The sequence below is a fragment of the Carassius auratus genome, unplaced genomic scaffold (genome assembly GCF_003368295.1).
Source record: "Carassius auratus strain Wakin unplaced genomic scaffold, ASM336829v1 scaf_tig00214150, whole genome shotgun sequence".
NCBI classification, from domain to species: Eukaryota; Metazoa; Chordata; class Actinopteri; order Cypriniformes; family Cyprinidae; genus Carassius; species Carassius auratus.
The window spans coordinates 541,438-553,400 of NW_020527538.1; the positions used below are offsets into that span (position 1 = coordinate 541,438).

The 11,963-nt window shown below is 42.7% G+C and overlaps 1 protein-coding gene across 1 annotated transcript in view; it reads left to right on the top strand.

Annotated features, from left to right (window-relative positions):
* LOC113091265 (electrogenic sodium bicarbonate cotransporter 1-like) overlaps nt 1-189 on the top strand; it is a gene marked incomplete at its 3' end in the record, with an annotated part of 72,896 nt that extends 72,707 nt beyond the window's left edge. The window contains exon 10 of the mRNA XM_026256673.1: nt 75-189. Within this exon, the coding sequence (XP_026112458.1) occupies nt 75-189 (115 nt within the window). The remainder of the gene's footprint in view (nt 1-74) is intronic.
* Between the last annotated feature and the right edge of the window lie 11,774 nt (nt 190-11,963).

The window sequence follows — 11,963 nt, forward strand, 5'->3', positions numbered from 1 at the left end:
TTTATTAAACCTATAGATAAAAAAAGCATGTTTAACTTTAGGTGTGCTAATATATTTTTAATCGTCTTCTCCAGATTTCTTTTCATTCTTCTTGGACCCAAAGGCAAAGCCAAGTCATACCATGAAATAGGTAGAGCAATTGCTACCCTGATGTCTGATGAGGTAGGTGAATTCAGATTTGATCTAATTGTCTGTCTTATATCACTTCGTTCACACAGCAGAACCAGTGTTATTTTAGTTGTATTTAGTATCTAGTTTTTCATTTAGTATTCATATTTTATTTTAGCTTTATTTTAATTCATGGAAGTTTTTTTTTTTTAGTTTTTATTTTAGCTAACAATATAAACACTGAACAGAACAGGACACATTTTGAGAGATTGGTACACAGGTGGTAGATGATCCTTATGACTACAATCATAATTAAGAATTGGCTTATCTTTAGTTACTCAGTCCTAAAAGCAGTATTCAGGCCCCTCCTGTCTGAGCACGCCAACTCGATCAGGTCAATTCAGTGGTCACACCTAACTGTTGTAACAACAATGAGTTTTACATAGTAATTAACTCAAATGATATATAGGGAATTTGAATAATTAATCAAGAATTTGATTAATATATATCTCAGATGACAGTTACATTTAATTTTATTGATTATGAAAAATAGCTCAATTGCCAATACCAATACTAATCACAGGGCACTGTAATTTACTCATTAATATGTCAATATTACATTCTTCATATCAATTATTGTGATATCTCTTACTATAAATTACTGCAGATCAAACCGTGGTATGTCCTGCACACCACTGTAGACTTATCAATTTTCAATAAAGTTATCACGCCTTATAATTCAAGGAAAAGTATTCTCTGGCCATGAAAATATTATCCTATCCTTATGATAAATTTAGTTTCTAAATTTAGAGCTTGTAGCTAAAGACCAAAACATTTCAGTGACTCGTAATGTGAGTGGGGTGGAGTCCGAGCCAATCGTCAGTATATGGGTTTTTAATAATTAAACTAGTAATACATCAAACTACAAATCACACAGAGTAAATATGCGTACGAAAATACAGACAATAAACATTTACAAGACATAACGGAATCCAAATAAAAGAGAGAGAGAGAGAGAGAGAGAGAGAGCGAGAGAGAGAGAGAGAGAAAGAAGTAGAATGGGATCACATAAGGAGCTCAGGTATGAAAATCATAGTCAGTAACCTTTGGGAAGCCAACAACAAATCAGATCATAACAACACTTTAAAGCAGCATTTAAATCTCCATAGAGAAAGTGATACTTGCAAAAGGTGTCCCATGTGAGTGGCGTGAGATCGGCGTCGAGCTTGTGAGCTTTACGCACTGTTCCCGTTGAAACAGCCATGTGCCATGAAACGGAGGCCATGTGACGCGCATGCACGCTGCGCTTGGCGTGAGCGTGGAGCACGTGGTCCTTTGTTCTGTCCTCGCGCGGTATTTGAAAGGTTCAACAAACATTGTTCCAGAATTCGTCTTCATTGCGTGGAGAGGCGAATAGTTTAATAAACTTTAGTAAAGAAAAGAAAAGAAAACGAACGAAACGAAAGCTTCCAAAGGAGCCATTAAAATGGCTTTTTCTCTCAGCCCCTGTGCTGAGAGGGTTCGCGCTATGAGCGCGGCCTACGGCCGCGCGGAAGCAACGTTGGAGAGCAGCGTGTCCGAGAACGGAGAAGAGAAAAAAAAAAGCAAGAAGAGCGCAAGAAGAGAAGGGTGGACCTTGTTTGGTCAATTCTTATAGCTTGAAATAGTTCACGCCCATTTTCGAGGGAGCATCCAATGAATGTCCGCGATCTGAAGCGGAGGGAAAGTTCCTTTGTCTCGGTTGAGACAAACCCCTGATGATTTAGGGCCTGTCCGATTTCATCAGGAATATTAAAGCAAGTTCATTATTCCAGATTAAATACATTTTTCATTACTTTGCTCTAGATAAATGGGTCTGTCAAAGCATGACGATTAGAACAAGACTAGACATAATATATATATGACCAAAGATCTAATTTTTAGATCGAATTACACATTTAAAGATTTGTTTAACACATGATAACACTGCAGATGTTGGGAAACATCTAAATGTACTAAAAGGGAATACGTAATACATTTATAAAACATGAAAACAGAAAGTTAATGAATACATTCCATAGAATGCATTGTTCAAAAGAAGCCAGTGACTTGGCTTCTCTCCTGTCCTGTGTGGTCGTAAACTTTACGACCTGCAAAAGTGGGGGTTGCAGAAGCATGGCTCTCTTTGAGGAAGTTAAAGTGAGGAAAGACATTTCCTAAAGTATAAGCTTGCAACTTATACTCTTCACATAACAAGGATTAACCATTTTATGCAATCCATAAACATAATTAAAATGCATATTAATAATAAAATGAAAGTAAGGAACTTATACGAAAAGTTCCTTTGTCTCCAGTGTTGGAAGAATTTGGGTTGGGGGTTTTCGTTTCTTCTTTGAAGCTCGCATGGGCATCGTAAATAGTTTAAGTCCAGCCAGGCTGGCATTTAGTACCAACAGTCTGAATTTATAAAACAGAATTTAACCCATGAATCGCTGACCTGCATATCTGTTACATCTCCCCCTTTCGTCAGATGAAGTCCCTGTGTGGACATCATCGGACGGCAATCATCCCGGATGGGCAGATGACAGGTGAATCGTGATGGTCATGCAGCAGGTGGGTCATGATGACAGGTGGTTCCTGAAGCTGAGGATTCAGCTTGGTGAGGTTCGGTATTGTCTTTGACTTTGCGTCCCTTTTCCGGGGATTCCATCGGAGACCTCCAGCCACAGTTGTCGTGAGTTTGGCTGTAGAGGTTTGCATCTCGTTGAGTATCCTGTATAGGATGAAGGTCACGCCAAGAGTCAGGGCGGGACCAATGACAGTGGAGATGCACCGTGCAGTGTCGGCAGCAGTCCAGGCTAGGACCGCAGATGACTGGTTCAGAATGGGCTGTCGAGACAGTGCTTGGAGGGCTGTATCGACAGGAGTAATGTCAATGTGTTGGGTGGTACCTTTCAGTACTTGGTCCAGCAGGTTGGCACGGGTGGCGGTGTCATGCTGGTCGTAGGTCAGCATAGCTGAGCGCACAGGAGTGTTGACGAGCCATCTGTTACCCACAATCTCTGCTTGCGTTTCTGTGACTTGTGTACGAGGCTTGGCTTCGGCAGGGCAGCGCGTATCGCTGACCCAGGGTTGCAGCTCGCAGATTCCTTCAGAGTTGTGTCTGAGGAAGGGTTTGCGAAGGCAGAGATAATGAATGTCTTTGGTTAAAGTACACATGTGCATGTTTGGGGCCAGGTACAGCTGTGTGTTGCTGTCGTGGTAGGCCACCACATTTGGAATGTGTGTTTTGGTGTGGGTGTTGCTCTTCCACATCCTGACACTGACAATGTCTTTAGGTCTGTAGACTTGGCTTGACTCGCTGATGAGTTGGTTCAGGGGCACGTTCACTTCTCTCTGTTTGGGGTTTACGTGCCGTAGGAAGGCGCTATCCAGAGAGTTGGCCAGGTGCATTCGTAGCGGGTCAGCTGGCATGGTGATGGTGTAAGACAACACAGTTAACACGAGGCTTAAGGGTATCATGTATGGTGGGGTTTTACTCGTGGTTAGGCTGTCATTGGAGGAGCTAACCTCCCACAGCATGTCTGTTGTTAACGCTGTAAGCAGCTGAGTCTGGGTAAAGTTCTTCTGGAAGACAGTAAACAGTGGTTTCAAGGAGTTTACAGTCTGGTTCGCTGCATTGACACTGGACATAACAATGTTAAACATTCTGGCGGCAGCAGCGGCTCTAAGCAAAGCTCCCGGGAACTGTTTGGAGCGGTGGTGGTGTCCACCTAACTCCATTTGTGTAACCGTCACTTTCTCATATTGGCTGAACAGGTGTTTGACATCGGCCTCAGTGTGAGTGAGGGAGTCCTCTCTCCATCGGAACCTTGTACAGCTGTATTCGGTTACAGTGCTGGGGTAGTGTGCCCTGTCATCGGTAGTCAGGAGTCTCAGCGGTTTTCTCGGTGGCAGCTGTCCTCTCTTTGGCTGACAGCACGGCACGGCAAACCACAGCAGCATCCTGGTACAGATAATAGGGAGAGAGAGAGAGAAAGGGGAGAAAGAAACAAACAAGGCCTGTCTTTGGTTGGACAGGACAGTCTCTTTGCTTCGTGGGCGGCGACTGGGTTTAGCTCGCCCTCGCCCATGTTTTGCCACATCTTGCTGCTGGCATGACGCTTGCCTCAGTGTTGTGTCAGTGGCTCTGGTGCTGCGTGGTGCAGCACATGCTGCGTCATGGAAATATATTGGCAGTATCCCCCTTTTGCTCCGTGGCATTACACGCCCTGGCATTGTGATGTCAGACGGTGCACAACCCACAATATTGTTCTGTGCACGCAGCATGGTTTGTGTATCATGCAGTGGTCTGGGGCTTTGGTTGTCAGTGACTGTAGACTGGTTGCCAGGGTGGATGGAGGGGTCTGAGAGGTGGTAAAACAAAGTCATTATCAAGGTTTCAGAAGCCCGCATGTCCGCTATGTTGGTCTGTGTAGACAACGGAGCCTGCGTAAGCGATTCTGAGGTAGGCAGTTTAGCTAGTAAAGTTCTTGTGCTGTGTGTAATCACTTCGACCTTGAATGTGGGTGGGTGGGTTGGGAGTGACCACAGAATGTTGTTTAGTGTGCCAGTTTTGGCAAGGGTGTCAGTGTGATCTTTAAAGTCCTCGTCTAGACTTGGTAACTTCGAGTGTCCTTTTACCTTCTTCCAGTACACGATCACATTGTGTGTTTTTGTGATGTTATCACATTGCTGGAACAGGTGTTGGTGTTTGACATGCTTGTTTGCAAGTGTGAGTCCGAGTTCCACACATTCAGGTGAGGATTGGAAGAAACCCAGCGTGTGGTGTAAGGTTTGACCACCTTGCAGGTTGAGCCGAACAGCGACCCCTTTGGTGTAAGCTGGTACCACCGTACCCTGTTTGTTGACTAAGGTACAGAGGCTTGAACTTGGGCCTGTTGTTAGGGCGTTGTACTCATGGCTGGCTGCTGGGGTTCCCGTGACCTCTGTGACCTGACCGTCTGGCTCTGTGGGAGTTCCCGTGACCTCTGCGACCTGACAGTCTGGCTCTAGCAACCTGTGTGGCTGGAGAGAAAGAGGTTCTCGCACTTGAGCGAAGTCTTTTAGCTGTTTGAAGTTCAGAAAAGGGTCAAAGTGTTCTAGCAGGTCTTTGTCGATGAGCAATGTATGAGTGTTCATTGGTGGGACATACATGGGATGTATTAGACTCATCGGAACGAATGTCAGGTGAATGGAAACAACCTGTTCAAACTGGATGTCATCCTGTCTGTACACCTGTACATTCAGTTCATAAGTTTGAGGTGTAAGAGTTCGATCTTGTCTCTTAGCTTCAAATTGGAGTCTTTTGGAAAGGTAAGATGAGATCACCGTCAGGTTTAATCCTGTGTCGATCAGGTCTTCCCTGTTGACTCCTTTTTGACCCACCCCCTTTTTGACAGGGCTGCCCAGGAATGTTGGCATTAGGGCAGGTGGGACGATCGGTGGGTGATGAGGACCGGTCTTGTGTAGCTCGCTGCGAAGGCAGGTAGTCAAAACAGCATTTTCTGGTACCTTGTGTTTGTGGTACCTGGTGTGAGGACCTGTGCTGTCTCGTTCAGTTAGCTGTAGCTGTTGACTGTGGAGCTCGGGCAGTGTTCTGGGTGCTTGGCTCATCTTCCTTGCGAGTATTCATGTGAAGAAGATCTTTCAGCACCCTCAGGATCTCTGCTGTCTCAGACGTGGCTGCACTGTGTTGCCCTCTGCTGGCTTGGAATGGTATTGACTCTCTGTAAAGATGTCTGTGACTGTGGTGTTGTAGAGCGCCATCTAGGGTTAACTCCAAGCAGTGCTCAGAGACAGAGACGTTGGGGTTTTCACAGTCTTTTCACAAATAGTCTTTTGCTTGGTGCAAGCTTTGTGGGCTAAGTTCCGTAACTCTTGTGTAGTTCTGTTACGGGGACACGCTGGGACTCTGAGATGAAAACTCCAACTGGCATGTAGGTTTGGGAGGAACAGAGTTTTTAAGTTGAAATCCTGTTCCATACCTGGTTCGTTGCATGCTCCGAAGTAGGTGTTTCGTAGCTGACTACAGAAAGTCTGTGGGTTTTTCAAATCGGCCCTGTTTGAGGTCCATAGCAATAAGGAGCCCATGGTCTGAGTTTGGATCAGAGAATTCAAGAATCAAAGTCTGTAGCAGTTGCTGGTAGTACGCTTTGACAGTCTCTGGTTGACGATCCAGAAAGCAATGCACATCACGGCTGGCCGTGATTTTTAACAGGTACAATGTGTTCACATCTGTCACGTTAGCGACAGTTTGCAAATGAAAGTCAATGGCTTGTAAAGAAGCATGAACATCATGTCCTCCTGCAGGATCTGGATTGAATGTAGAGATGCTTCTGGTTAGCTTGTGAAGTTCTCTGTGAGCAGTGCAGGGTTTGGTGACATGCGTTCTCTGGAAGGGTTCTCTTCCCTCCGTTGTTGACAGATGTTCTTGTAAGCTGGCTGGTGATTTCCTTAGAAGGGAGACTACACCCCCTTTTCCAGCTCTGGGTTCTTGGCTGAAAGGGTTGGAGTGGCGGCCCGGGAGAAATTTTGTGGTGTGCGTTTCTCCGATCCAGCCACTCTGTAATCTGTGAAATTGTCTCAGTTCTGTGTGAGCAGTGTAAAGTTCATCTTGGAGCTTGTCTCTCTGCAGAGTAAGCTTGTTGAATTTAGCTTGGGCCGCTTGCAAGTGTGTTTTGCAGGCCCAGGTTTTATAGACTCTTTCTTTCAATTCAGTCTCTGCTCTTTTTAGGAGAGCGTCACCTTGCTGGAGTTTTTTGTTGAGTTCTTTTCTGGCTTCTCTCTCCAGATGTTCTCTTTGATCTGTGTCGAGGCGAGGATCTTGCAGGGCATGGTGAAGTCTTTCAACTCCTTTCTGTAGCTCTGGATCTGTGTCGTCCTCTTTCTCGCGCTGGTTCTGGGTCTCGAGGAGAAGCTGATCAAGATGACTCTGGGTTGGGGCCTGGTCCTTCCAGGCCTCCTCCGCGATGTTGCTCCGTTCACTGAGCCGTGCCTGGGCGACGAGAATGTGAACTAGGCTTCCGAAGATCCTGGCGAGTTCTCTGTAGTAGTCGCTTTGGTTTGGATCGCGTGCCATCAGTTCATCTAGCTCGGTGTCTAGTTGCTCTGGGTGCTGCAGGTTACTGGCGTCCTTGGGCAGGAAGGGGGTCGTCACTGCTTTCAACCATGTCGAGAGGTGGCCCCCGTGGACTGCTGGACTGGATGCCTGGAACATCCTGATTCTCTGTCGGTGAGAGAAGCACAGCACACACACACAAAAAGACCAATGCAAGTTCGTTCTACATTTAACGAGCTATATTCATACGGGCTGTGCCGTTTATGAGAATTTTGGGGCTGACTGATGCAAACAGTCAGACAGTTAAGTAGCCAATTAACTTGGGTCAACGAAGGACCTGAAATGGAGATTTGACAGGCAGTAGCCTAGCGGGTCGTGTGATGACACCGGCTGCTGGTGGTCGCTCTACTATTTAACTTCGTTGGTGGCTCCCAGGTTACTGTCTCTATGTGAAATGAAAGAAACAAATCACAACAGAACAGAGGGTAGAAAAAGATCAAAGTGAAGCACAACACTTGAAATGAGATGAAAACAACAGAAACACAATGTGTAAGTGAGAATAAGGAGGCCTAAGCCTACTGCTAGGTTTTAAGATAGGGCCAACAGGTGAGTGGGCTATCTGGGTAGGAAACCTAGAAATATGGTGTGGCTTAAAGAAGCAAAAGGGTCAGAACACTTAAAATATATCCGGGGGAATATCTAATATTCTGTGGCTTATAATAAGTGGATAGGTTTTATCACTTTTGGTTCACCTGGTTGAATTGAAGTCATTCAGGTGGGAACCAGTGGCTTGGTCAACCTCCCCGGTGCTCCCCAAACACTGAACCGCAGTGTCCCCGGTCCTCCGTTACTCTGGCGTGTCGCAGGACAGCACGGCTTGTGACTTTTAGCACAACCTTTGGAGTGCCAAAATTGCTGATGTCTCTTGAGACAAGAGGGACCGAGTTTCACTCGCAGCCAGTATCGGTAACACCGGTCGGGCAGCCTTGCTCACTGGAAACCTGAGATGACTGTCCCAATCACCAAGGGAGTTCTACAATCAAATACACAAAGGATGAACAAAGGAAACTTAAAGTTAATTAAGGTTTGGTTTGTTTAACATCACTTGAGTAACTATATGTAGAGAGGAAAGGTAACAGCTTTACCTAATCATGATAAAACAAAACAAAGGAATTTATGATAATAATGGTAATTATCAAAATAACCTAAGTCAAAAGAGAGAAGCAAAATAATAAACATCAAATTAAAAGACAGTAATGAAACAAGGGAGAAGGAGTAGCTGGTTTTCACCACAAGGGGGGGGAAGTACTGCTTCTCTGTCTTTAACCTGCTGAGCAGAAAACTTAATTCAAATTAAAAATTCAAAACTGGTTTAAATCAAAATTTAAAATAAGCATGTAAGAATTAAAAGGAAAATCTGAATAAGATCCTATAATAACCATTGATAGCTTGTAAGTTATCATTAATGATCATGAAATTAATCAAACAGTGTGAGATTAATCAAAAGAGGGTAAAAGTGGACATGCAATTCAAAACAGAATGGAAAGACAGAGGTCTGTTAGTCGATTTAACAGGAGACTGCCACTAGATGGCTTACCTTCTAAGTGGGTCAATCAGTGGTTTGACCTGAAAACATCTAGATTTCCACTATTAAACAATTACATTTTAATTCAAATCATGTTTGAACTAAACTCAAAGTAAATGTAAACAGTCAAAGGCAGGGAACATTCTTTTGTTTCCCTGTAATAATATTCGCACGAGCAAAGCTGTAAATGCAAATAATTATCGAGAATTTAGACATCCAATTCAAATATACATCACAGGGGATTATAAATTAGCAATCAGAGCGCATTATCTGAAATGGCCACAGGTTGGCAGCTTTGCACTCATGCAAGCTGGAATCAGAAAGCAGGGTGTACCCTGAAATTTCTAACCCACACGTTCCCTCTAGTGTTTAGATAGAGGAATTACAATTTCAATAGGACTTAGAATTTATCTGATCATTTGTCAGGCTGATTTTCTGCATCAAAAATCACAAGTAACAAACCAAAGGTTTTAATCTCTGAGGGTGCTATATTAACATAGGTTGAAGAAGGATCCGTTCACTTCCAAAACACAACTGTAATAAAAACAGGAATTTTCCAACTGTTGACTCCAATAAACATTTATCAAAATAGCACTTATGATTTAAATGTTTAGGTTTAAAAATCGGGTAGCTAAGCCAATTTTAGACCAGGAGTTTTTATCGTTTATTTTTTTTTTGAATATCATGTGGTTTACCATGAATTCAATAACGATATTTAATAAGAAGGGCCTTTTTACTGAATCAGAGGAACATCGCTCATGTTCAGATTTACATGTTGCAACTAATAAAAGATTTCTTCATCTTTTAATTATTCATATTAAAATGTTCTCACTGTAAAAAGATTTTGGTCTTTCTTAACAGGATACTTTTAATATTATACTGCAGTTTACTTTCATTAAAAATAACAGTGACTATACTGTTAAGTTTCTACAAATACCTAGCGCTGACTGACCAGCTTTTTGCCTCAGTCAGTTGAGTGAGTTCGCGTCTTGCGACTTATCTCACCAGTAACGTTACATAATTTCATAGCGCACGTGCAGAAATTATTAAGAACCATATACACAGATTGATTGCTCACAAAACGAAGTTTGAAACTAGCCGCGTTCCTCCACCAAAATATGTAACAACAATGAGTTTTACATAGTAATTAACTCAAATGATATATAGGGAATTTGAATAATTAATCAAGAATTTGATTAATATATATCTCAGATGACAGTTACATTTAATTTTATTGATTATGAAAAATAGCTCAATTGCCAATACCAATACTAATCACAGGGCACTGTAATTTTACTCATTAATATGTCAATATTACATTCTTCATATCAATTATTGTGATATCTCTTACTATAAATTACTGCAGATCAAACCGTGGTATGTCCTGCACACCACTGTAGACTTATCAATTTTCAATAAAGTTATCACGCCTTATAATTCAAGGAAAAGTATTCTCTGGCCATGAAAATATTATCCTATCCTTATGATAAATTTAGTTTCTAAATTTAGAGCTTGTAGCTAAAGACCAAAACATTTCAGTGACTCGTAATGTGAGTGGGGTGGAGTCCGAGCCAATCGTCAGTATATGGGTTTTTAATAATTAAAACTAGTAATACATCAAACTACAAAATCACACAGAGTAAATATGCGTACGAAAATACAGACAATAAACATTTAAAGACATAACGGAATCCAAATAAAAGAGAGAGAGAGAGAGAGAGAGAGAGAGCGAGAGAGAGAGAGAGAGAAAGAAGTAGAATGGGATCACATAAGGAGCTCAGGTATGAAAATCATAGTCAGTAACCTTTGGGAAGCCCAACAACAAATCAGATCATAACAACACTTTAAAGCAGCATTTAATCTCCATAGAGAAAGTGATACTTGCAAAAGGTGTCCCATGTGAGTGGCGTGAGATCGGCGTCGAGCTTGTGAGCTTTACGCACTGTTCCGTTGAAACAGCCCATGTGCCATGAAACGGAGGCCATTGACGCGCATGCACGCTGCCGCTTCGGCGTGAGCGTGGAGCACGTGGTCCTTTGTTCTGTCCTCAGCGCGGTATTTGAAAGGTTAACAAACATTGTTCCAGAATTCGTCTTCATTGCGTGGAGAGGCGAATAGTTTAATAAACTTTAGTAAAGAAAAGAAAAGAAAACGAACGAAACGAAGCTTCAAAGGAGCCATTAAATGGCTTTTTCTCTCAGCCCCTGTGCTGAGAGGGTTCGCGCTATGAGCGCGGCCTACGGCCGCGCGGAAGCAACGTTGGAGAGCAGCGTGTCCCGAGAACGGAGAAGAGAAAAAAAAAGCAAGAAGAGCGCAAGAAGAGAAGGGTGGACCTTGTTTGGTCAATTCTTATAGCTTGAAATAGTTCACGCCCATTTTCGAGGGAGCATCCCAATGAATGTCCCGCGATCTGAAGCGGAGGGAAAGTTCCTTTGTCTCGGTTGAGACAAACCCCTGATTGATTTAGGGCCTGTCCGATTTCATCAGGGAATATTAAAGCAAGTTCATTATTCCAGATTAAATACATTTTTCATTACTTTGCTCTAGATAAATGGGTCTGTCAAAGCATGACGATTAGAACAGACTAGACATAATATATATATGACCAAAGATCTAATTTTTAGATCGAATTACACATTTAAAGATTTGTTTAACACATGATACACTGCAGATGTTGGGAAACATCTAAATGTACTAAAAGGGAATACGTAATACATTTTAAAAACATGAAAACAGAAAGTTAATGAATACATTCCATAGAATGCATTGTTCAAAAGAAGCCAGTGACTTGGCTTCTCTCCTGTCCTGTGTGGTCGTAAACTTTACGACCTGCAAAAGTGGGGGTTGCAGAAGCATGGCTCTCTTTGAGGAAGTTAAAGTGAGGAAAGACATTTCCTAAAGTATAAGCTTGCAACTTATACTTTCACATAACAAGATTAACCATTTTATGCAATCCATAAACATAATTAAAAGCATATTAATAATAAAATGAAAGTAAGGAACTTATACGAAAAGTTCCTTTGTCTCCAGTGTTGGAAGAATTTGGGTTGGGGGTTTTCGTTTCTTCTTTGAAGCTCGCATGGGCATCGTAAATAGTTTAAGTCCAGCCAGGCTGGCATTTAGTACCAACAGTCTGAATTTATAAAACAGAATTTACCCCATGAATCGCTGACCTGCATATCTGTTACAAGT